Here is a 24,291-nt window from a genome sequence, read left to right on the forward strand (position 1 = left end):
CACCTGAATACAGACGCCTACCTTAACGGCGAGGAAGTCAAGAGTTTATTTTTACATTTTTTAAATTTTCATTTATTTTATTTTTTTATTTTTTTACAATGCAACAAACGGGTACTTTTGTAGATTTCCGTAGTCTGAACTTGCGAAATGCAGAAACCCGGTCAATTCCGTCAATGACGTACTTAAGAACGTGCATTCTGCTCTATCAAATTTATTATCAGTTCTGATGATAATACAAGTGAGTAATGGTAAACGACTCGGGGCATACTAGTATTTGGGAACATTTCTGTAGTACCTGTGTCACCAAGGACCTGAAGATCGCAACTGTGGCTATAACAAGCTTATTGCAGCCAACTCAATCCACAACGGGATGTTTATAAAGACAAGGTATTGTACATGTGGATAAAGTTCACGCATTTACAGATGCAAAGGTTATAATCATCTTGGCCTCACCTGGGTCATAGACCGACTTCAACACTTCGAGAACAAGTGAATGTGTGCGAGTGCTTGACGACCATTGTTCTACTTGGAACATATTCTTGAATGTTCTTCATAAACTGCCGAGCTATAGAAAGTACACACATGAAAACTGAATTTGACCAAAAACGTAGAAATGCAAGCAAAACGTAATTAGGATACAGCAGACATATGGTCTGAAGGATATTTACTGTAATACCCGTATCAAATACATCGCCATCGAATAACCATTTCTTGTTTATTTCAATTTTTAACCACCATCAAACATGGGTGCATAATTTGCACACCTTCAAATATAAGGTGAGTGAGTTGGGTTTAACAATATTCCAGTTATATCACGGCGTGCCAGATTAATGTGGGAGGAAAGCCCGAAGTGATGCAGGTCTCAGACGTTGACTTCGGCGAAACCCATGAGCACGGCTATGGTACTGACAAACCTAGAAACATAATCGGGGCGAACCGGGATTCGAACCCACAATCATAGGTTTCTGACGTGCCCAACGGACGCAACTCTGCACAGCGAATCGCGGCGCCTTAGACGACTGGGCCACCCGTGCCCCCTAAATATAAGGGAATCTAAGCTGGTAACGGCAAATTAACAAATTCTGTCTCAAATGATCATATCATTGATGTAAAGTTTCTAAATAATATATTACTCGTTGTCTAATTTCATCTGTTTGTTTGTTTGGTTGGCGTTGAAGCTGTGTTTGAGTTGCTTCCCCCAGACGTGCAAGGATCCTCTAATCGTGAGTTCGAATCTCATATTCGTCCGTATTATGGTCCTCGGTTTGACATCAGCGCTGTAGTTGTCTGTAAATCCAACTATCCACACGCTCATAATGTTAACTTACGTCGATATTCGACACATCCGCAGTGCAACGTTTCCAGCTATTCGAGATCGTCCCTTTTTCGAGAACCGATCTGATCATCATAAAATAGTATTTTATTGCAATTAAGACACCATTTAACAGTTACGTTTCTTATGCGAATCATCGGCTATATTTGTTGAACGATGTTTAAGATTCAAAGGTGGGGATCAGACTTTATTTTCTTAATTGAATCAGCGTCAGTTACTTTCCATTATTCTTTATGAATATTGATCATTGATGAGTATACCATTGACTAACGATTATAAGCCACGTAAGAAGTATGTCAAGAAACTCGAGGCAGCCTAAATACACCTGGCCTTGACATTTTCAATCGAACACGTCTTCGGCGTGACGAGCGAACGCTTTAACCACTGGGCTACCTGACCGCCCCAGTGCGTAAATGGAGCCTATGGAGTGATGTAGCCTAAATACACTTGGCCTTGGCATTTCAATTGCCACCGCATCCGTAAATAGGAAGTGGAACGTGTTGGCAGTGGAGGACATTACCGTGTTGTTCCGTGATAGCGTACCATATTATATATAAGTATTACTTTGTAAATACAAGTTGGTTATTTTGCACCACCACGTTATCGAACAATCTATAAAACCAGATATAAATAAGACCATAATTGGGGTTCAGAAATTAAATAGGAATATTGTTTATGTAGCGTTCTCAATATTGTATCTGACACGGTGGAACGTACAAATGAAGAACGTTTTGTTCCAAGCACAATATCAGTGCGTAAATAGTGAGTGAATTTGGTTTTACGCCGCATTTAGCAATATCACGGCGGGGGACACCAGAAATGGGCTTTACACATTGTACCTATGTCGGGAATCGAACCCGGGTCTTCGGCGTGACGAGCGAACACTTTAACCACTAGGCTACCCGACCGCCCCAGTGCGTAAATGGAGCCTATGGAGTGATGTATGGCTGTGGGAGACTTGAGGGGAATCTGTTGGGTCTTGAACCCAGTATGTGTGTAACCCCATCGGAAGCGTTGATAAAATCTACCTGTCGCCTATCGATCCTAATCAAGCCGAATTGTCGAATCGAACCCTTGACAGCGGATCCTGTCACGGTTAACGGACGTTACTCGCAGCAAATTGCACATTTTGAACGCTAGGTTCTTTACCATTGTAGGTGTCAGATCCTCTGAACTCGCAAGCTTTTGACACTGACGGTGGTTGAAGAAACATGTTGAAGTTTCCAGTTTCCAATGCTGTCAGCATTTAATTCAGTCAAGTTGGCCTGTAAGTAATCACTCGACCGGACAAACCAGTGATTGCTATAATCAGCAACGTACCACGCCGCCGGGTACGATGACACGCAATCAACAACGTCAGCGAGCCTGGGAGGTGTCAACCAATAGGCCATGTTCGACACTCCTGGGGGGCTGACGGGTAGCCTAGTGGTTAAAGCGTTCGCTCGTCACGCGGAAGACCCGGGTTCGATTCCCGACATGGGTACAATGTGTGAAGCCCATTTCTGGTGTCCCCCGCCGTGATATTACTGGAATATTGCTAAAAGCGGCGTAAAACCAAACTCACTCACTCACTCGACACTCCTGGGATAAAGAGAGACGTGCCTTAAGAGGTCGTAGTTCTTATATCCATCGCAATTGATCATATTTTTAGAATCGATACGGTAATCTGACAGGTCCATACTCCCTGTCATGAGTCGAGGCAAGACATTACAAAGTTTGAGTACATTAAATGTTTGTGTGGCTTCCAACCAAGATAGACGGAAATATACGAACTGAAGATCATCCGTATATAATGTGGGATTTGTTTGAATTCAGCCCGACTACAGTTTTAGTTCTTGTCGTTGTTCTAGCCGCATTATGGCTTTTAACGCAGCGTCCCGCGGGCCTTCCTCCCGGCCCCCCTCTTCTCCCTGTTTTCGGAAACGCCCTATCTATGGGCGCGGACCCCCGGGTTATGTTTAATAACCTGCGACAAACCTACGGCGACATTTTCAGTGTTTATGTCTTTCATAAACCTATCATCGTCCTCAACGGCTACAGCGTTCTGAAAGACGCAATCGTCAAGAACTCCGACGTCTTTTCAGACAGACCGCACTCACTACTGAATAACTTCATATTAAGGAGAAAAGGTAGGTGTGACTGCAACAGCACTTTTCCTGCATATACACTTCCCTCTTTTACATATCACTGCACACAATGACGGTTCTGGGTACAGATTCGATCCCCAATGAGGATTGGATGGTAACAAAATGTTTCTCAATCTAGCCTGGCACACATAGTTTCAAGTATCCACATTCCACTAAATATACCCCACGTATAATATACCCCAGTTATATCGTGGGGGCACGGGTGTCCCAGTCTATGACTGTGGGTTCGAATCCCGGTTCGCCCTGATTATGTTTCTAGGTTTGTCAGAACCATACCCGTGCTCGTGGGTTTCACCGAAGTCTGGAATACCAGGGGTTCGCGAAAAGGTTAGCGTATCCTGCCCCACCAGTAGCACTCGTCACAAATGCATGCAAAGGCAAGTCAATTGTTCACCTAAAAACACGAGAATATATGGTACAAGTCAAATTAAGGAATAGCATCGGACATTATTTTTGTCACTGCTGCATCAAATTTGGAAATACCCTCTACATGTCTACCATAAAACGTTTTGAAAGATATAATTTGTCCTTGAATGTTGTAACCTTGAGTAAGAGTCGATGTTGGAAAAACAGCATGCTCGATTGTATCTCAAAAGTTGCGAAATGTGAACACCAAAGGCTGGAGCTTCGACATAAAGGGAAATGTGTCTGTTGGGAAGTTGAAGTCATCCCTCTTGTAACATGATTCTGTGGAGAGTGTTTTGTCACTCTGAATCTTTATGCATTGATATACATATGAAACAGATGAGGCGATCTCACTGGTTTCCTTTATATCTAGTTCAGGTGGGTAAATCAGTGGAAGGGAAAGGGTTAATGAACGGTATCAGATCATCAACATACCTGAAACCCCAACCTCACAATATTGTTATCATAATCGTGAACGGAGTTATCATACGTCTATGTGTTGCTTCGTTTCTCCATTCTTACAGGTGTGGTTGCAAGCTCGGGTGATCTTTGGCGCGAACAGAGACGGTTTGCAATCTGCACTCTCAGAGAATTTGGGGTGGGCAGATCCATCATGGAAGACAAAATACACGACGAAGTCTCGCAGTTTCTCGCAGCAATGGAGATGGAGAAGAGCGAAGGGTTTGACTGCACGCGACTTGTGCATAATGCAGCGTGCAACGTCATCTGCTCCACTGCATTTGGGAGGCGTTTTGAGTACTCAGATCCTCTCTTCAGAAACTTTCTCAAAGCAATAGAGGAATGTTTTGAAACTACGGGAGCATCTTGTCTTTTGAACATTTTACCAATGTTGCGCTTCCTGCCTGGTGATATGTTTGGATTTAAGAGAACCATGGACAACGTCAGAATGATTGAGTCACTCTTCATACAGCCTATGATAGAGGAACACTTAAACACACACGACGACAACAAGGTCGACAACTTCATCTACGCGTACATCAAGGAAATGCGACATCGCCAAAAACAGCAGGAAAGCACAAGTTTGAACTGTAAGATCCTCTCTTTGTTTATAAGAGGGATGGTTATCCCATTCCACGATAGACAGATACAGTCAAACACTGTTGTGTCGAACTTTGATTTGTCGAACTCACTGTTGTCTCGAAGTAAAATCTTGGTCCCTGCATATTCCTTCTTTATACGCCATTTTAGGTTGTGTCGGCCTCTTGAACTTCAACACAAAGGTGTTTGACTATAGATGGATGGATGGATGGATGGATGGATATTATGTTCATATTTTTTTAGTAATACTCTATATGTTCATGTTTCCGTGTTAATGTTTTGGGGGGTGGGGGGATGAGGCGGTGGGGGGATACAAGACGACATATCATCCCTAAAGTATGTCTTATAGGGGGACTTACTCAACATGGTCCCGTGTTGATGTTTTCGGGGGTGTGATACAAGACGTTATATCATCACCAAAGTAAGCCCTGAAGGGGGACCTGCTCTAATAAATGTTCATGTTTCTTTTACAGTGGAAAACTTACGCACAGTTATCACTGACCTGTTTGTTGCCGGGTCAGAATCTATTGCCACGACGATACGCTGGGCACTGGTCTACTTCCTGAAGTACCCGGATGTTCAGGAGAAGTGCTTTCAAGAAATCCAGGAGAATATCGGCCAGAGCAGACAACCCTCCATGAAAGACAAGACGAACCTTCCCTACATGGAGGCCACCATCATGGAAGTGTTGAGACACGCTGACATTGCCCCCGTCAGTGCCCTTCACACCGTTCCCCATGATGTCCACTTCAGGGGATTCAACTTCCCCAAAGGGGTCCCAGTTGCATTGATGCTTGATTCAGTCCTTCAAGACCCGGATGTATGGGGAGATCCAGATCGTTTCCGCCCTGACCGTTTCCTTGACGACACAGGCAAAATCCAAAAGAAAGACGAGTTCATCCCATTTTCTCTTGGTAAGTGTATTCTCTTGGTAAGTTTGTAATGGTAAATGTTCAGCAAAGAGAAAAGCCAAGATATTCAGAAGCTGAAAACTTAAAATTGTAAACCTTTACAAACAAAATATTTACTGGTTTCATTCCTTTTTCCTTTCTTTGTTGTTTAACGCCGCACTAATTTCCAGCAATAACATGGCGGTCTGAATAATCGAGTTCGGACCATCCAGACCTTAGCACCATGGGCATCGATCTACGCCACTGAGATACGATGACATGATAACCGCCAAGTCAGCGAGACTGACCACCCCATCCCGTTAGTCACCTCTCACGACAGGCATGGGTTCCTCAATTTCTTGAATGTACCATGTCCCCCGGACCATATTTAGTCAATGTCACTAATGTTAAATTGTTTTATGAAGCTGACGACAGTGAAGAGAACAACAAATACATGCAAGTGATTCAGTGACATTTGATTGGCTAACCAAGTTATTTTTATGTGCGTTTATGGATCCATAAACCGAAAAATATAGGCCACGTCCTGATTGGCTCACGAGAAAATGGGAGGGGCTTGTACTGCATTATTGCGCTGAACGTAGTCACTGAGTTTTTGTGTTGATGATTGTATAGTCAGTGAAAATATTGTTGTTTATATTTATTTATAAGAATTGATTTTGGGTAAAGGAATTATGAACATATAAACCGGTGTGCACACTTAACTAAATAGTGTGTACATCTGGTTTCACGTTTATATTTGCATAAAGGTAAAAAATATTGAAGTCAAATTTTAAATATCACTGCGGTCTGGTAATGAGTGAGTGAGTATGGTTTTACGCCGCTTTTAGCAATATTCCAGCAATCTCACGGTGGGGGACACCAGAAATGGGCTTCACACATTGCACCCATGTCGGGAATCGAATTCGGCGTGACGAGCCAGGTTGCATATTGTAATGTGGCTTTAAGCGACAAACAAACAAACAAACAAACACATCTCATATTGTGACACAACCGAATATAAATTCAAATTAATTTATTGTTCCAGGTCGAAGAGTTTGTCTTGGTGAGGCGATGGCCCGTATGGAGCTCTTTCTCTTCCTCACAACCATGCTCCAGAGGTTCCAGTTCGTCCCGGTGAATGGGCAGATGCCATCCCTACAGGGAAATATCGGGTTAACTCACTCCCCGAAACCATTTCTCATAAAATCCATTCCAAGGGTTCAACCTTTATACAGTCAAAAGAGTAACAAGTGAAAAAATATGTAAATAGGTCAAACTCAGCCAGACTTCCACGTGCACATGATGTGGCGCATGACTTACAAACATCTGACACGTGTGTATGAATCACTATGAAATAGTAATGGGACTAGGTGTTCGCGAAATGGTGAGCGTACCCTGCCCCACATGTGACACCCGTCACAAACACATGCAAAGCCATTTGTTCACCTGAAAAGACACGGGAACATGTGGTACAAGTGAAAATAGGTAATAGCATCGGACATCAGTTTGTCAGTGGTGCGTCAAATTTGTAAATGTCCTCAACATGGCTGCCATAAAACGTTTTGAAAGCCTTACTGAGGTCTTGAATGTTGTAATCTGAGCAAGAATCGTAGGCGGCTCTTTGAAATCTTGGAAGAAAGAACATGCTCGATTGTATCTCAAAAGTTGTGAAATGTAAACACCAAAGGTTGGAGCTTCTGGAATATTGCTCGACATGAAGGGAATGTTGACTATTGGAAAGTTAAACACAGGTCATTGTCTATGACGTCATGTTACCATCGCGTTGACATCTGAAAGCATCGTCCAAGTCAAGCCGAATTAGCTTTACCCTTCAAATCATTTCTGTTTGCACCAAATTGATGAATTCTGTATTAAAATTCAAATAGGTGTTAATGTTGCCGTACTATCCTTCGATCGTACTACAGCATGACCATTTCTTGACTAAGTGTTCTGTATATTCTGTTTGGAATAAAGTCATATTGTTAAAGCGCAATTCTTGTCACTCAATTTGTTTTATCACAGGTGGAACGGTTTTGAAGGTGACTGAAGACGTACGATAACCAGTGAGTGATTGAGTGAGTTAACACATCCTCCCGAGGCAAGAGAGTAAACTGACTTTAAAAGTCCAGTTTCCACCCTTGCCGAACTAGGCTGGAATTCCTGGTCTCGATCGTAGCGCCACCAGTGGTTATTATGAGTTATGTCTCTTCTAAGCCTCTCCTATAGACCAATCCGAATCCATCACTTGCATTTGTTGCAAACAAAATGGCGGCGCCCAGGCAAGACGATCTGATCGATAATAAAGATCTATAGTGTGATAAAACGGGTCGGTCTTCCATTAAAAACATGAAACGGTTTGGAAAATATCTGTTGTCAACGAGTTGGCGGTGCACATGCCTTGCAAATCCTGAAATCGACCGAAATCTGCAGGACAGTTTACGAACCGGATTTCGATTTCGGTGCGCGATTTTGATTGGACTATGCATAGACTCGTTAGTCCAGCCAAAATGTAACTCCATAATACCAGCCTAGTTCGGCAAGGGTGGAAACTGGACTTTTAAAGTCAGTTGACTTCCTTGCCACGGGAAGATGGGTTTATCGCTGCTTTTAACAGTATTCCAGTTATATCACGGCGTGTCAGCTTGATGGAAGCCCGAAGTGATGAGGAATAACCAGAGATATTCTTAGATTGAATCACAGGAATAAGTAGCTCAAAGAAAATGAAAAGCTCCAAGGATATATGGGTCAATATTTTATAAATGTTTTTGTTTAAATGATTGGGTCTTCTGAGAACACGGTTATTCCGTCACTAATTACTCGGGGGATGTGTGTCAGGCTGTAGGTTCCAGCTTCCCTTGCACTGGAGTGAGCCACTTCGGAGTCGACACGAACGGACGACATGCGCACTGTTCTGCTGACTCAGTCTATACATTTGATAACCCCGTGGTGTTTGGAATCAGTAGGGGCTGCGTATGTGCGGCTCGAAGTTGAACTCATTCTCGCTCTTGTGTCGTGTTACAGATGGATTGGAAACTAGCGTAAGACAATGTGGGAGTGTGGAGTGTTACAACAGTTGCTTTATTTCTAGCTGTTGTGGCTGTTGACGCGGCGGCGTTCTGGGCTTCCCCCCGGCCCCTCTCCCCCCGTCCCGTTTGTGGGGAACGCCCTGTCTATGGGCTCTGATCCCCGGGTCACGTTTAAGAACCTCCGACAGAAGTATGGCGACATCTTTAGTGTGTATGTCTTCCACCAGCCCCTCATAGTCCTCAATGGCTACAATGTTATAAAGGAAGCCATTGTCAAGAACGCCGACGTCTTCTCAGACAGACCACATTCTTTTGTAACTGATTTAATAGCACGGGGAAAAGGTACGTTTTTTTATATTTGAGCCTAATTCAAGGTGTCATAATTGCGATTCTACAAATTCATTAACACTTCTGTCCCGACACGTCGGTGCAGCTATGTTCACCAGAAGGGCCAAAATGATACCATTCATTTGGAGGAGGTTTTGCCTAACAAGGCTATACTCTGTAACATTTAAAGAAAGTAAACGACTCCAGCAAATATTGCTGATGGGTGGGTCTACAAACAGTAAGAGCCAACAGTATTAACTGGAGAGAATAGTTCTTGATATCGCTTTGAAACGTTAGGCCCGACCAGGAACAGACTCCACTAAATCAGGTAAAGACTGCATGTTCTTGAATTTGAAATTTGCAAACAAGGGAATTGATGTCTTAAACTTAAATCACATTATCTTTCCCAAAATGGCCCACAATATTTCACATGTCAGGAACCACCAACATTTTCCTATACGAACATCATTTCATCCAGGTTGTTTAATTATTAGAACGTGTTGCAGAACGTGGACTTGGCAGCTCATGATGTACATTCCATTACCTGTGGCTGCCGAGACTCAACCTGTAGGTCATATAATCACACGTGACTTATCTAGATCTAGTGTTGACAATGACAACCTCCGTCGGTTATTCAAGTATGGACCAAAATGGCAGCTCACTCATGATGTACAGTCCATTACGTGTGGCTGCTTAGACTCAACCTGTAGGTCATATAATCACACGTGACTTATCTAGATCTAGTGTTGACAATGACAACCTCCGTCGGTTATTCAAGTATGGACCAAAATGGCAGCTCACTCATGATGTACAGTCCATTACGTGTGGCTGCTAAGACTCAACCTGTAGGTCATATAATCACACGTGACTTCTCTAGATCTAGTGTTGACAATGACAACCTCCGTCGGTTATTCAAGTATGGACCAAAATGGCAGCTCACTCATGATGTACATTCCATTACCTGTGGCTTCCAAGACTCGTCATACTGCTGCCGACCTGTTTGTCATACAATCACAAGACATTACATCAGCAAATGTAACACCAACTTTCCTGTCTCAAAGACTAATCATAATCCTTCATACAATCAAGGAAGGGCTTTCTTTATATTCACAGAAGGTATTTGAGACAAGTGCAAATAATACCAGGTGGATTCTCAAAACATCAAACGATTTGCGTCACTTTTTACAATCTCAGAAAAGAACCAAGTTCAATTCTGTCAAAACATTTGATTTTTCAACTTAGTACACTACTATCCCACATGAAAAAAACTTCATTCCTTGATCCATGGGGCTTTTGTTACAAAACATGGTGTACACAGATACAGTTACGTATCTATATTCTGGTTCAGGACAATTTGTGAAATATGAAAGCAAATGCCATATGAAGTTTACTGAGAAAACATTAGGTGAAATGCTGGACTTCCTTATTGATAACATCTATATAAAATGTAGGCAAGAAGTAGGCATCCCCATGGGAACCACTTGTGCTCCCCTTCTTTCGGATCAGTTTCTTTTTGCAAAATCTCACTAGGATTGGCAAAGTCAAAACAAGGTAATTTGACCAAGAAGTTTAACTTAAGCTTCAGTTATATCGATTATCTGATATCGCTCAATAACCACCAAATAGCCAATTCCCTTTCATGGTTTACCCATCGGACTTAGAAAAAAAAAGGAGACCTGTGAGACCGCCTCATCTGTTTCATATTTACATCTGTGCGCAAAGATTCAGAGTGACAAAACACTCTCTATAAGATTGTTTGACAAGTGCGATGACTACAACTTTCCAACAGTCAACTTTCCTTTCATGTCGAGTAATATTCCAGAAGCTCCAACCTTTGGTGTTTACATTTCATTTCACAACTTTTGAAGTACAATCGAGCACGCTCCTTCCACCAAGATTTCAAAGAGCGTCATACGACTCTTGCTCAGATGTAGGTTGATCGAGGTTACAACCAACATCCAAGGCCTCAGTAAAACTTTCAAACGTTATATGACAGACATGTGTATGACATTTCCAAATTTGACGTATCAGTGACAAAAATTATGTCCGATGCTATTCCCTATTTTGACATGTACCATATGTTGCCATGTTGTTTTTGTTTTTTTTCAGATAAACAATTGACTTGCCTTTGCATGTGTTTGTGAAGGGTGCCACCGATGGGGCAAGATACGCTCACCTTTTCGCGAACACCTGGTATCGTCACTATTTGAAAGTGATGCATAAGCACGTGCTCATGATATAGTCGTAATTATCCAATCGACTCTGCCTTTAGTCTGTTATCTGTACAAACAAATAACATAAATACTAGTAAATGCGTTCATGGAATGATTGAGGGGGTTAAATTTGTATTTATGTCATGATAAAAATATTAGATCTTTTTTGCTGTGAGGAAAAACCTTGACATTACACAAGAAACGCTTCACTCCAAAGTTAAGGTGACGGGGACATTGACAGGTACTTACAATCCATTGTCGTGAACTCCTTCTGTTGTTGACTCTGTTGCATTTCCTTAACGTAGGAACTCATTACGTCGTCCACGTCCCCATCATCACGCTGTTTCAAGTGTTCTTCTAACATTGGTTTCCATCAGGTCATCGTTGTGTAAGGCTCTCTTCGCCTTGAAAAGGTCCCCAGGAAAAAAACGTAAGAAGGGTAAAAAGTTTACGACGTTGGCGGCTGCTGAAACTGCCATGATGTCCTCCAGAATGTCCAGAAATGTGATAAATAGAGGATCCGTATAAGCAAAGCGTTTTCCAAACACTGTGGAACAGATAACATTGGACACTGAATATCAAGTGCCTGCAGTCAAACCCCAGTCCCAGTCCAAACGTATTATCAGTTCTAAATGTGATTTGGTTATAAAATAACCATACACAGTAAATTTTGATATCACTAATATTTAAGGACGTGAAGATACTCGGGGAACTTGATGACGTCAGGTAATAGACTGGTCTGGTGACATCAACAAAGATCACCGAGGTTCTCTACCTCATCCACATGGTCGCCTCTGCGACAAGCATGTGTTGCTGGAGACCCATTCTAACCCGGAATGACCACAGGGTTCATGCTCATTCAGCCAAACGTAATGTAAGTTCTAAGTGTTATCTAACTCATTTGCACATAGTACAGGGGTACATTTATTCGTGTATACTTTCCTTTTTGTTGAGATTAGGTTTGTGTGACTGTGATGTGGCAGTAGAAACTGTTCTACGTGTATTTGTAGTGATTGTTAGTGGCAGCAAATGACTGAAGCGCAAGTAAAATGTTATCCGCCCTGGCTGTTCACAAACATGAAAGGTTTGATTGTTGGAGAAGTTTCCTTGTGGAAAATTTCAAGAAGGCTGGCTGTACCTACATGTATAGAAGAGCGAGAAGATGGCAATCAAAGGCTTTTTTACCCGACTTGTGTCTTATCTATTTGGATACCTAGTAGTTAAGACCATATTCCTACCAGCTTCCAACAGTATTCCGTATTCAAGAACGGAGACAGGCCTGTTTCAAGAAATTCGACAGTGATAAAATACCGAACGTTCGTGAACGTACTTTCACTAATTCAAGTGTCTGTTACTTTATGGTGGTGCCACTTACTTGATCCATTGTACAATCTCATTAAAATCAGATCTACGTTCTAGCTGCCGCTAAACAAAGATCTGAGGACATCCCATTACGGGAGATTGCCAATGGTATTGCCCTTTTTCATTGAAAACGTAAAACTGTATGTTTGAGTATAATTTATTGATATTTCATTTATATTGAGTGGTTATTTACTGATTTTACAATTAGGCTTGTACATACCGAGTTCTGTCTTAATCTTGGCGTTCCAATTTGGAAATCACTCGTAACAATGACTGATCCTGGACTGATCCTGTGCTGATCCGAACAGTATTAGTTGCGAGGAATTGCTTTTACTTGGAAGTTATTTGGCGAATATACTAAGCCCATTATTCCAGCTGTTGGTGGCTTTCGTCCGTTCACCGGGAGGAACTTGAACCTCTGAATCATGCTTGTGAGGAATAAGAAGAGCTCCATCCGGGCCATTGACTCCCCCAGGCAAACTCTCCGACCTGGAATAAGTACAAAATATCCCCATCATTATCGTTCCGATCAACCAGTAAATCACTACTCCATCTTTACGACCATCGTCATAATATACTATACAAGAATTGCGATAATCAAAACTTCCTAATAGTTTACGTGTTTGAAACAGATGTCACAAGAAAACATTTGATGCGATGCATCAACAAGGCGGCAAACTCTGTGTTTGTCAAAATATATTTACAATAAAATAATTCCCCAAAATATAAAATGAAAATATTCAAACGAATTATTTCGAAATTTGTAAAAGAAAACCCTTGCCCTATTATGCAGTACACTAAAGGGACACTGTCGTACAAATATCAGCATTAAGTACTTACAGAAACTCTTGGAAAATAAAGACATTAAATATTAGAGGTCTCAAACAATCTAAATGGGTCACGTACATATATTCTGGTGTATTAACCCTGTAAGGGACTATGCTATTCCAACACAGTTTCTTCAGTTAAATACCAACTATACCAAAGCTGTTGTATTTTAAAAGTAGCATATGTTTAGTATTCAGCTTCATGTCTTTACTTGAGTGTATAATCGAGACTTGATCAGACAAACTTTCAACAATCCACGTAGTGGAGGTGGCACGCAATGAACCCATTCACCAAACCTGACCACCCCACCACCAACGACAAGCAGAGGCTACTTGGGAATCCCCACCTGGTTCGAACATTAAAATGGTCTTACTATGCTGTTTGTATGTATTTAGAAATACTTCTATGCAGATAGTGGATATGACATTCCGTCATAAAGTTATTATAATGAACACATAAATAATGTGTATACTATTTGTTAACGTTGTCCATGAAAGGACAAATTCAGTCATGACAGCTAAGAATGAATGAGTGTTATTGCTTACCAAATATATTTTTCAAAATGATAGAATCTATACTTTGACAACAGAAAAAGGCGAGCGCTGCTATAAAGCCACATTTTATTGTAAAACGAGAGAAGGTAGAACAAGAGTTATCGTTCTTGTTTGAAGTACGCCTCGTGATCATATGCCAATACGGAAACCTTCGAGAGGTTGTCATCTTGTCCCGGGTGGACACGAGTTGGTCACGAATAAGCAAGAACGTCGTGGCGTATGCGGCACACAGACTAAAACCTTTTGATCACTTTCCATCATGAAAGATTGCGATTTGAAGTTAAACAACTGAAAAAATATAGAATAGATAAAAAATAAAATGTGACACGTTATGCATGTACTTTCTAATCAGTTACCCACAAGTCCTATAGTCAGAAAACTATTACAAATTGAAAAACAAAGTTGTTCAAATTGTTATAACAACACAATTAAAAGTACCAAAGTAATACTCGTTCGAAAGCATTAAGGTTCACTAGTTCCACTATGATATGTTTCTATATTGTGTTGTCTAATATACGGTTACCTTCCCTACTCGGAATTCAGAAACACCATTGAAACCCTGTGGAATAAGCTCTGAAGACTATTCAGGGTCCCCTTTTAATAACTGTGACACATTTTAGGAATTCATTAAATTGAAAAAGAATGAACACCTAACAACATAACGGGACAGTGTAAAACACATATACCAAAAATGAATTGTAACAAACAAACGGACACAAAATTAGAAATGCATAAATTGCATATACAATTACCCATAGACCACCATGTCCCCACATACTTCTAGCAGAAGTATTACAAATAGGCCATGGTGGCAAGGCCGCCGTCGAATGATCAAGAACCTATACTAACCTAGAGAAAAAGGGATGAATTCTTCTTTCTTTTGGAATTTTCCTTCATGGTCAAGAAAACGCCCAGGTCTGAAGTTTTCCGGGTCACCCCAGACAGCTTCGTCTTTGAGAACGGAATCTAGGTTGGGGATGATAAAGACACCTTTAGGGAAAGTGTATCCTCGGAACTGGACATCATGGGGAACGGTATGGGGAACACTGAGGGGAGCAATGTCAGCGTGTCTCAACACTTCCATAATGGTGGCCTCCATGTAGGGAAGGTTCGTCTTGTCTTTCATGGAGGGCCGTCTGCTCTGGCCGATGTTTTCCAGAATCTCCTGGAAGCACTTCTCCTGTACATCCGGGTAGTTCAGGATGTAGACCAGTGCCCAGCGTATTGTAGTAGCTGTTGTTTCTGTCCCGGCAACGAACAGGTTGGTGATAACTCTCTTGAGATTTTCCACTGTAAGGTTAAGCAATATAGCTTGAACTAAACGATTCCGTTATAGAAGATGATTTGTTAAACTATACATAGAAAGTGTGCGACTGTTGAGGAAAAACCTTGACATTACAGAAGAAACGCTTCACTCTAAAGTTAAGGTGAAGGGGACATTGACAGGTACTTACAATCCATTGTCGTGAACTCCTTCTGTTGTTGACGCTTTTGCATTTCCTTGATGTATGCACTCATTACGTCGTCCACGTTCCCGTCATCACGCTGTTTCAAGTGTTCTTCTAACATTGGTTTCAATAGCAGAGACTCCATCAGGTCATCGTTGTGTAAGGCTCTCTTCGCTTTGAAAATATCCCCAGGCAAGAACCGTAAGAAGGGTAAAAAGTTTACGACGTTGGCGGCTGCTGAAACTGTCATGATGTCATCCAGAATGTCCAGAAATGTGATAAATAGAGGGTCAGTATATGCAAAGCGTTTTCCAAACACTGTGGAACAGATAACATTGGACACTGAATTGTGTAACAAGCGCCTGCAGTCAAACCCCAGTCCTTTCTCTGATTCAAAGGCTGCGAGAAGATGCGAGACTTCCTGATGTATTTTGTTTTCCATAACAGGCCTTCCTACACCAAATTCCCTCAGAGTATTAAGGGTGAACTTCCTCTGTTCACGCCAGACGTCACCGGAGCTTCCAACTATTCCTGGAAGTTTTAATAATAAGACTGTGAAATCAGACCCCAATGGCGTGGGAATGTTACTCAAGCTTGGTTACTGGTGGGCCTGGCCCGTGTTTAAAATTGTTTACATGATATTGTTATGCTCAAATATGTTTCATAAATTGTTTTTAAATATAACTTTGCATAAATGACTCAATTGTAAACATATTAACTTGGTCTATAGTTGAAATAATGCCTATGCGACGGTACATTTAACGCATTCACTCACTCACGCACTGTGTGGTTCAGACGCGAGGACCTACAGTCAGACATATAATCGGCGATAATCTGTTTAATCCATGAATATTTGCTGAAGATATGCTGATAAGGATTAACCACCTTCGTGTATCTCTTGTGATGAAAGTGATATCTTGCAGTGTAATTTATTGTTAAACACTGTTGTAATTGTATTATTACATCTCTTCTGTTACGATTCAGTAGTGGTTTATATCATTTTGTTTTGACAATGGTTAGTTGTCAGGAATCTAGCATTATCTAATGTAAGCAGTGGTGTGGAAGTTACTATATTTAGGTGCGTTTTGAAAAGCTCGACGAATCCAGCGTAGGATAGAACCTTGCAGGAGGTATTAGGCTACACAAGAGAGGGTTAGTTGTCAGGAATCTAGCATTATCTAATGTAAGCAGTGGTGTGGAAGTTACTATATTTAGATGCGTTTGGAAAAGCTCGACGAATCCAGCGTAGGATAGAACCTTGCAGGAGGTATTAGGCTACACAAGAGAGGGTTAGTTGTCAGGAATCTAGCATTATCTAATGTAAGCAGTGGTGTGGAAGTTACTATATTTAGATGCGTTTGGAAAAGCTCGACGAATCCAGCGTAGGATAGAACCTTGCAGGAGGTATTAGACAACATGAGAGAGGGTGCCTCACATATCCCACATTACACATTTCATTACATCATTACATCAAGAACAGCGGTTGTTTGAAGATAATTGTTTTCACTCTAAATATCCAGCCAATTGGAAGCTTTACCACTGTTGCTTCTAGGTGGATACTACTACTGCTATTATATTTTATACTGCCATTGTAATTGTACTGCCATTGAATTTGGCACTGCCACTCTATTGTGTGCAGCATTTTGTATTGATTTGCAAATCTAGTTATAATACAATTGTTAATTTGATATCATTCCTTTGTTGTTTGTTAGATTCACACTGAAGTCTTTTCCCATAAATTGTGTGGGTTAACTTATTGACTCAACAAGTAACAAAAGCTAATCACTTATCAGGTTATACTCGTTATAACGCAGGAAATCTGGTAATTATATTTGAACGTCATTTGAAATTGGTTTGTAAATTATATCAAATATTTTTGCTGTTTTAATTAAGTAACAAATACCTGAATAAATTAAATAATTCTAGCAGTTCATATTGTTGTCTAGATACGTTTTGGTCTTTGTTTTTTTTAGTTTGATATATATATTATACCTGTGGTATTTTCTCCTACTGTTTTATAGTCCATTTTTTGTCCCAATGTGTAGTTTACTCTGGTTGACATATTACCGTTTATACTTGAGAAAAAATACATAGTCAGAGACTTGGTGTGTAATTGATTGCTTTGTGGAATGGTACAGGTGATTTGACAATTGAACAGATTAAGTAGTATAGGTAATAGGGGTTCTGGCTCACTTCCACTGGAACCGGAATTATATACCTATACCACCACTACAGGGGGAATTTTTTATGCCAAAATGATTATGCAATTGAACAATCGTATGCAGATCAAGTTATATTGGCTCTATCTCAGAATTATTCAGCGCTGATACAACGGCTGATAAACGTGTCACCCATTCGGTTGATCTCAATCGCTCGGATTTAATTTTGATCCCATACTGATAACCAAACAAACGTTCCGCTAATTTCAGGTTAAATCTTTCGACGATAGCTTGAGCCTCTTTTTCACCACGCAGGATTTCGACATCGTGCTTTGTTAACAGTTTAGTTATCGATCCCATGAACTCGCAACCGGGATCTACTTGAAATAGCTTAGGCCATTTTAGTTGTCCGCGTTTATATATGCGACTCAGTGCATTAGCTACTTCTGTTGAATCTTTCGAGGTTAATGGTTCAGCCTCTTTGTATCGACTAGCCACATCCACTACGGTTAAAGCGTATTTATACGTTTTGCGTTTTACCTTATCGTGAGGAAGAAACAACAGGTCAGCCTGATGAACTTCATTCGTTGTAAAAATATCAAATTTCTTCCTCGGTATATAACGCGGTGCCGGTAAGTATATTTGACACATCGCTTGTTTCTTTAACCAATCCTTGGCCACATCTTTAGATACCTTACCTTAATTTTTTTATTGCTCCTACACCTTTCCAATATCCTCGTGGGCTACAGTAAATTTTATTTATTATTAATTAATATTGATATTTTTTTTTAATACGACTTATGACTATCGTTGAATCGCATCATCATTTTGGCATAAAAAAATGCCACCTGTAGTAGCAGTATAGGTATATAAATCCAGTTCCAGTGGAAGTGAGCCAGAACCCCTATTACCTATACTACTGCTTACCTTTCCCTTTTGAGACAAATTCGTTGATGAAAGTATGCGGCCTGTCCGAAAATATGTCACCGTTCTTGACGAATGCGTCTCTCAGGGCGCTGTAGCCGTTGAGAACGATGACTGGTCTGTTGAAAACATAGAAACTGAATATGTCGCCATACTTCTGTCGGAGGTTCTTAAACGTGACCCGGGGATCAGAGCCCATAGACAGGGCGTTCCCCACAAACGGGAGGAGAGGGGGGCCGGGGGGAAGTCCAGAACGCCGCCGCGTCAACAGCCACAACACAGCCAGCACAACTACACCCACAAGAAGCCCGAACATTGCTGCTGACAACACACTGTATCGGGCCGATGCGTCGAGATTACTTATAGCGGAAAGTGGACGCATGGCTGACTGTATGTAGTCATGTGACTGGACAGCTCGTTGTGTCAATAAAACCGGCCTTTCAACACTGGATCTCTCTGCACCGCTTGTGTTGTTTATGCATGTCTATTTCGCTTGGTTGAGGTTCCTTTCTGCATATTGCTGAATGTTTCAAATGATACCAGATCACTCTCTCAGCCTCATTGTGTCTCCAGATGTTGCGTGTTGACCCCTTTTATCGAAGGTCGACCGACACGGTGTTTTGTTGTACATTCTTCAGTTTGTCATTTGATCACCTCATATTTCCTGCTTGTAATTGTGGCTGGCATCCTTCAGTGTCGTTATATCCCATTATGAATGCATCCCAGACATTCCCCATTTATTCAGGGCGGTCGGGTAGCCTAGTGGTTAAAGCGTTCGCTCGTCACGCCGAAGACCCGGTTCGATTCCCGATATGGGTAAATTGTGTGAAGCCCATTTCTGGTGTTCCCAGCCGTGATATTGCTGGAATATTGCTAAAGGCGGCGTAAAACCATACTCACTCACTCGCCCCAGTTATTCATACCCAAAAGGGGTGGATAGTCGCTCATTCTGTTAGCCAGCTGTAATCCTGATGAAAGAACAATGGCGAAACCTGTTTCAGTCAAAACAATCGCATCCTGATGGACCCGGGTTAGGATAACTCCCTCGCACACGAATGCATGCGTGATACGTTTGCTCATCATGTCGACCTTCGGTTTATCTGGTCCAGACTCAGGTATTTACAGAACGGCGTGTTATTGCTTTAACATTGCTGAATGCGGCATTAAACAACATTCGACCCGTGAAGATCCGGGATAGAATAGGTCTTCAGCAACCCATGCCTACCGTAAAGGGCGACTATGCTTGTTGTAAGAGGCGACTAACGGGATCGTGTGGTCAGACTCGCTGACTTGGTTGATGCATGTCATCGAATCTCAATTGCGTGGATCGATGCTCATGATGTCAATCACTGGATTGGGTACACAAAGTACGTGATCTAGATTACCAGTTGTCGGACTTTCATTCTAGTGGAAGTCTCGGTGGCTGAGTGGGTTAGTGTGCTGCCGATTAGGTGGTCACGGTTGGCTGGTGGTCATGGCTGGCTGTTGTCACCTGATGTCAATGGCTTCTTATAGTTTTCTTTGTCGCCAGTTGTTGTTGGTGGTAAACACGGACAGATGCCCAGATGGACGGGCTGCTGAGCCTGACGAACACCCCCAAACCATTTGCAGTGAAGGCTATTCTCAGAACAAAATAAGATCAGATGATCGACCTGATACGGGCAATATCATCAGAGGAATAATGAAGTATTCCGCCTTTTCCCTGCGTAGTGTGGTAAGAGCACATGTCGAACGTCGTCAAGGCCAGGCATGCGAAAGAAGCACTGTCAAAAGTTGACATGAAGAGAAATGTATGTGTTTCTGAACATTTTCTGCAGTTTTTATCAGCTGTTCCTTCTCTAATGATGACAGACGATGAGTGAGTGAGTGAGTGAGTTGGATACAGTTATATCGCGGCGTGTCAGCTTAATGTGGGAGGAAAGCCCCAAGTCATGCAGGTCTCGGACGTTTACCACTTCGGTGAAACCCACGAGCACGGGTATGGTGCTGACAAACCTAGAAACCTAATCGGGCCGAACCGGGATTCGAACCCACAATCATAGGTTTCTGGCGTGCCCAAGGGACGCAATTCTGCACAGCGAATCGCGGCGCCTTAGACGACTGGGCCACCCGTGCCCCCGACAGACGATGAATGTCGACAAGCGGCTCATCACCTGTTTGGAAGGGGGACCTGTTGAAGTATCAATACAAAAATATCTAATATGAGAGTCTCTAGGGGAAGGTCACCAAAAATATCTAATATGGCAGTCTCTAGGGGAGGGTAACAAAAATATCTAAATGACAGTGTCTAGGGGAGGGTAACCAAAATATCTAATATGACAGTCTCTAGGGGAGGGTAACCAAAATATCTAATATGACAGTGTCTAGGGGAGGGTCACCAAAAATATCTAATATGACAGTGTCTAGGGGAGGGTCACCAAAATATCTAATATGGCAGTCTCTAGGGGAGGGTCACCAAAATATCTAATATGGCAGTCTCTAGGGGAGGGTCACCAAAAATATCTAATATGGCAGTCTCTAGGGGAGGGTCGCCAAAAATATCTAATATGGCAGTCATTAGGGGCGGGTAACCAAAATATCTAATATGACAGTGTCTAGGGGAGGGTCACCAAAATATCTAATATGGTAGTCTCTAGGGGAGGGTCACCAAAAATATCTAATATGGCAGTCTCTAGGGGAGGGTCGCCAAAAATATCTAATATGGCAGTCTCTAGGGGAGGGTCACCAAAACTATCTAATATGGCAGTCTCTAGGGGAGGGTCGCCAAAAATATCTAATATGGCAGTGTCTACGGGAGGGTCACCAAAATATCTAATATGACAGTCTCTAGGGGAGGGTCACCAAATTATCTAATTTGGCAGTCTCTAGGGGAGGGTCACCAAAAATATCTAATATGGCAGTGTCTACGGGAGGGTCACCAAAATATCTAATATGACAGTCTCTAGGGGAGGGTCACCAAAATATCTAATATGACAGTCTCTTGGGGAGATACAGTGTGTTGTCAACAGCAATGTTCGAGCTTCTTGTGGGTGTAGTTGTGCTGGCTGTGTTGTGGCTGTTGACGCGGCGGCGTTCTGGACTTCCCCCCGCCCCCCTCTCCTGCCATTTGTGGGGAACGCCCTGTCTATGGGCTCTGATCCCCGGGTCACGTTTAAGAACCTCCGACAGAAGTATGGCGACATATTCAGTTTCTATGTTTTCAACAGACCAGTCATCGTTCTCAACGGCTACAGCGCCCTGAGAGACGCATTCGTCAAGAACGGTGACATATTTTCGGACAGGCCGCATTCTTTCATCAAGGACTTTGTCTCAAAAGGGAAAGGTAAGCTGTTCAATTGTCAAATCACCCGTACCATTCCACAAAGCAATCAATTACACACAAAGTCTCTGACTATGTATTTTTCTCGAGTATAAACGGTAACATGTCAACCAGAGTAAACTACACATTGGGACAAAAAAATGGACTATAAAACAGTAGGAGAAAATACCACAGGTATAATATATATATCAAACTAAAAAAAACAAAGACCAAAACATATCTAGACAACAATATGAACTGCTAGAATTATTTAATTTATTCAGGTATTTGTTACTTAATTAAAACAGCAATAATATTTGATATAATTTACAAACCAATTTCAAATCACGTTCAAATATAATTACCAGATTTCCTGCGTTATAACGAGTATAACCTGATAAGTGATTAACTTTTGTTACTTGTTGAGTCAGTAAGTTAACCCACACAATTTATGGGAAAAGACTTCAGTGTGAATCTAACAAACAAGAAAGGAATGATATCAAATTAACAATTGTATTATAACTAGATTTACAAATCAATACAAAACGCTGCACACAATAGAGTGGCAGTGCCAAATTCAATGGCAGTATAAAATATAATAGCAGTAGTAGTATCCACCTAGAAGCAACAGTGGTAAAGCTTCCAATTGGCTGGATATTTAGAGTGAAAACAATTATCTTCACACAACCGCTGTTCTTGATGTAATGATGTAATGAAATGTGTAATGTGGGATATGTGAGGCACCCTCTCTCATGTTGTCTAAACCTCCTGCAAGGTTCTATCCTACGCTGGATTCGTCGAGCTTTTCAAAACGCATCTAAATATAGTAACTTCCACACCACTGCTTACATTAGATAATGCTAGATTCCTGACAACTAACCATTGTCAAAAAGTATGTGCCTGATAGATCTGCCAAGTTTCGATCAAATACACTGAATGGTTTTGGAATTCTGCCCCTGAAAAGGAAATGATTACGGACGGACAGACTGACTGGCTGATCGCTATATCCCCCCCGCATTATATGCCGGGGGGATAATAACGATGAAGGGGTCATCCTTCTTAGGTCAGGAATACTTGCGGAGGCTGATTAGGGCGTTTTTGTGTCGAACCCCAAATGAGGGTCACAGTTTGAAAAGTTACCAACTGGCAGTTGTTTTATTATGACCACTGGCAGAGATATATATTCAGGTTTTTATTATTCATGAAGATTGTTTATTCACATCATTGGTCGCAACCTTCCCCTGATAACCAGGCCCTAAGAACAAAGTATCACCTAACCTGCAAACGAGATCAATGTAATCTCATTTCCACCCTATCATCGCTACCTGATCGCCGAATTCAGTCACCAATTCCTCTACCCTAGCAATGGTGACGAATTATCACGATATAAATAGTGTAATTTTATTTAGGCTTCTTTCAGCATTCATATGTGTAGTCGATCGGTGACCATTCTCAACTGATAAAGACATTTCCAAACTGTGTAGGGCATGTTCTTGCACGTTATTTTCAAGCTTGCAACAAGTCAACTAATTAACAAGTCCTGCAGTTACCTACATCATCTTAAATGTTCTCCATAAATATCATTAAATTTTTTTTGAAATTGTCCTTCCCGTCATCGCCGTCAGCCAAGATCATTTTGAAACACACCGACCAGTAAACCTTGGACGCCACTCTTCAACTCTTAGCTATGATAAAGCATGTAAACGTCTTGATAAAGGAACCATCGTATTCGCCTCTTACGAAAACAAATTTAGGTCACTTTTATGTTCCAAGAAATCTTATTTGCCCTTCCCAGACTATTTTGGAATAAATCATGTTGGGAACAATAAGAGAGATGCCTCTATCTCTCTAAGTTATTCAGCAGCATCCATGTTCATGGAATTTTTAGAATACCCAAGTTGAAAAACAGGGTGTGGTGCAAGCAAGTGAATGGTTTATGCAGCAGTCTTCAACATAAGCTACACATTACAAGAAAATGAAATGTTTGATCAATAGCACTGGTAGAGTTCACAAGCCACGCTCTGAAAGTATGTCATTAGGGTACCTATGATAACATGTTCAGAGGGATCTTTGGGCAAACATGGACTATTGGTAACCTATTCCTTGATGATTTGTTTAACGCCACACTCAGCAATATTCCAGCTACATAATGTTGGCCTGGAAATAATCCCGGTCTGGACCAGACAATGCAGTGATTGATATTGTAAACAATGATTCACGTTGTGAAGGTACGATGACCTGCTATCAACCAAGTCACTTTACCACCTGACCAATTCAGACGCTCGAAGACCAGTATAGGTTGCAGGGAACAACCCCAT

The 24,291-nt window shown here is 41.6% G+C and overlaps 2 protein-coding genes across 2 annotated transcripts; one reads left to right on the forward strand and one right to left on the reverse strand.

Moving 5' to 3' along the window:
* Positions 1-3,050: 3,050 nt before the first annotated feature.
* On the forward strand, positions 3,051-7,580 carry LOC139474429 (cytochrome P450 2J4-like). Its single transcript, XM_071257444.1, has 4 exons — positions 3,051-3,462; positions 4,410-4,934; positions 5,418-5,858; positions 6,880-7,580. The coding sequence occupies exons 1-4, from the start codon at positions 3,063-3,065 to the stop codon at positions 7,086-7,088; spliced, it is 1,575 nt and encodes a 524-aa protein (XP_071113545.1). The 5' UTR covers positions 3,051-3,062; the 3' UTR covers positions 7,089-7,580.
* Positions 7,581-12,977: 5,397 nt separating this feature from the next.
* LOC139474356 (cytochrome P450 2U1-like) lies at positions 12,978-18,991 on the reverse strand. Its single transcript, XM_071257340.1, has 4 exons — positions 18,679-18,991; positions 15,599-16,123; positions 14,994-15,434; positions 12,978-13,251 (listed from the first exon to the last, which is right to left on the reverse strand). The coding sequence occupies exons 1-4, from the start codon at positions 18,989-18,991 to the stop codon at positions 13,073-13,075; spliced, it is 1,458 nt and encodes a 485-aa protein (XP_071113441.1). The 3' UTR covers positions 12,978-13,072.
* Between the last annotated feature and the right edge of the window lie 5,300 nt (positions 18,992-24,291).

The sequence above is a fragment of the Haliotis cracherodii genome, unplaced genomic scaffold (genome assembly GCF_022045235.1).
Source record: "Haliotis cracherodii isolate W230 unplaced genomic scaffold, xgHalCrac1.p SCAF_3, whole genome shotgun sequence".
Lineage (NCBI taxonomy): Eukaryota > Metazoa > Mollusca > Gastropoda > Lepetellida > Haliotidae > Haliotis > Haliotis cracherodii.

Bases quoted from the DNA above. Each gene is read 5' to 3' on its own strand.
- LOC139474429 (XM_071257444.1), top strand. From the start codon at position 3,063: ATGTTTGTGTGGCTTCCAACCAAGATAGACGGAAATATACGAACTGAA. The intron at 3,463-4,409 runs GTAGGTGTGACT...CCATTCTTACAG, and splicing joins CTTCATATTAAGGAGAAAAG to GTGTGGTTGCAAGCTCGGGT. The intron at 4,935-5,417 runs GTAAGATCCTCT...TTTCTTTTACAG, and splicing joins GGAAAGCACAAGTTTGAACT to TGGAAAACTTACGCACAGTT.
- LOC139474356 (XM_071257340.1), bottom strand. From the start codon at position 18,991: ATGTTCGGGCTTCTTGTGGGTGTAGTTGTGCTGGCTGTGTTGTGGCTG. The intron at 16,124-18,678 runs GTAAGCAGTAGT...TAAAACTTCCAG, and splicing joins ATTTGTCTCAAAAGGGAAAG to GAATAGTTGGAAGCTCCGGT. The intron at 15,435-15,598 runs GTAAGTACCTGT...TTAACCTTACAG, and splicing joins GGAGTTCACGACAATGGATT to TGGAAAATCTCAAGAGAGTT.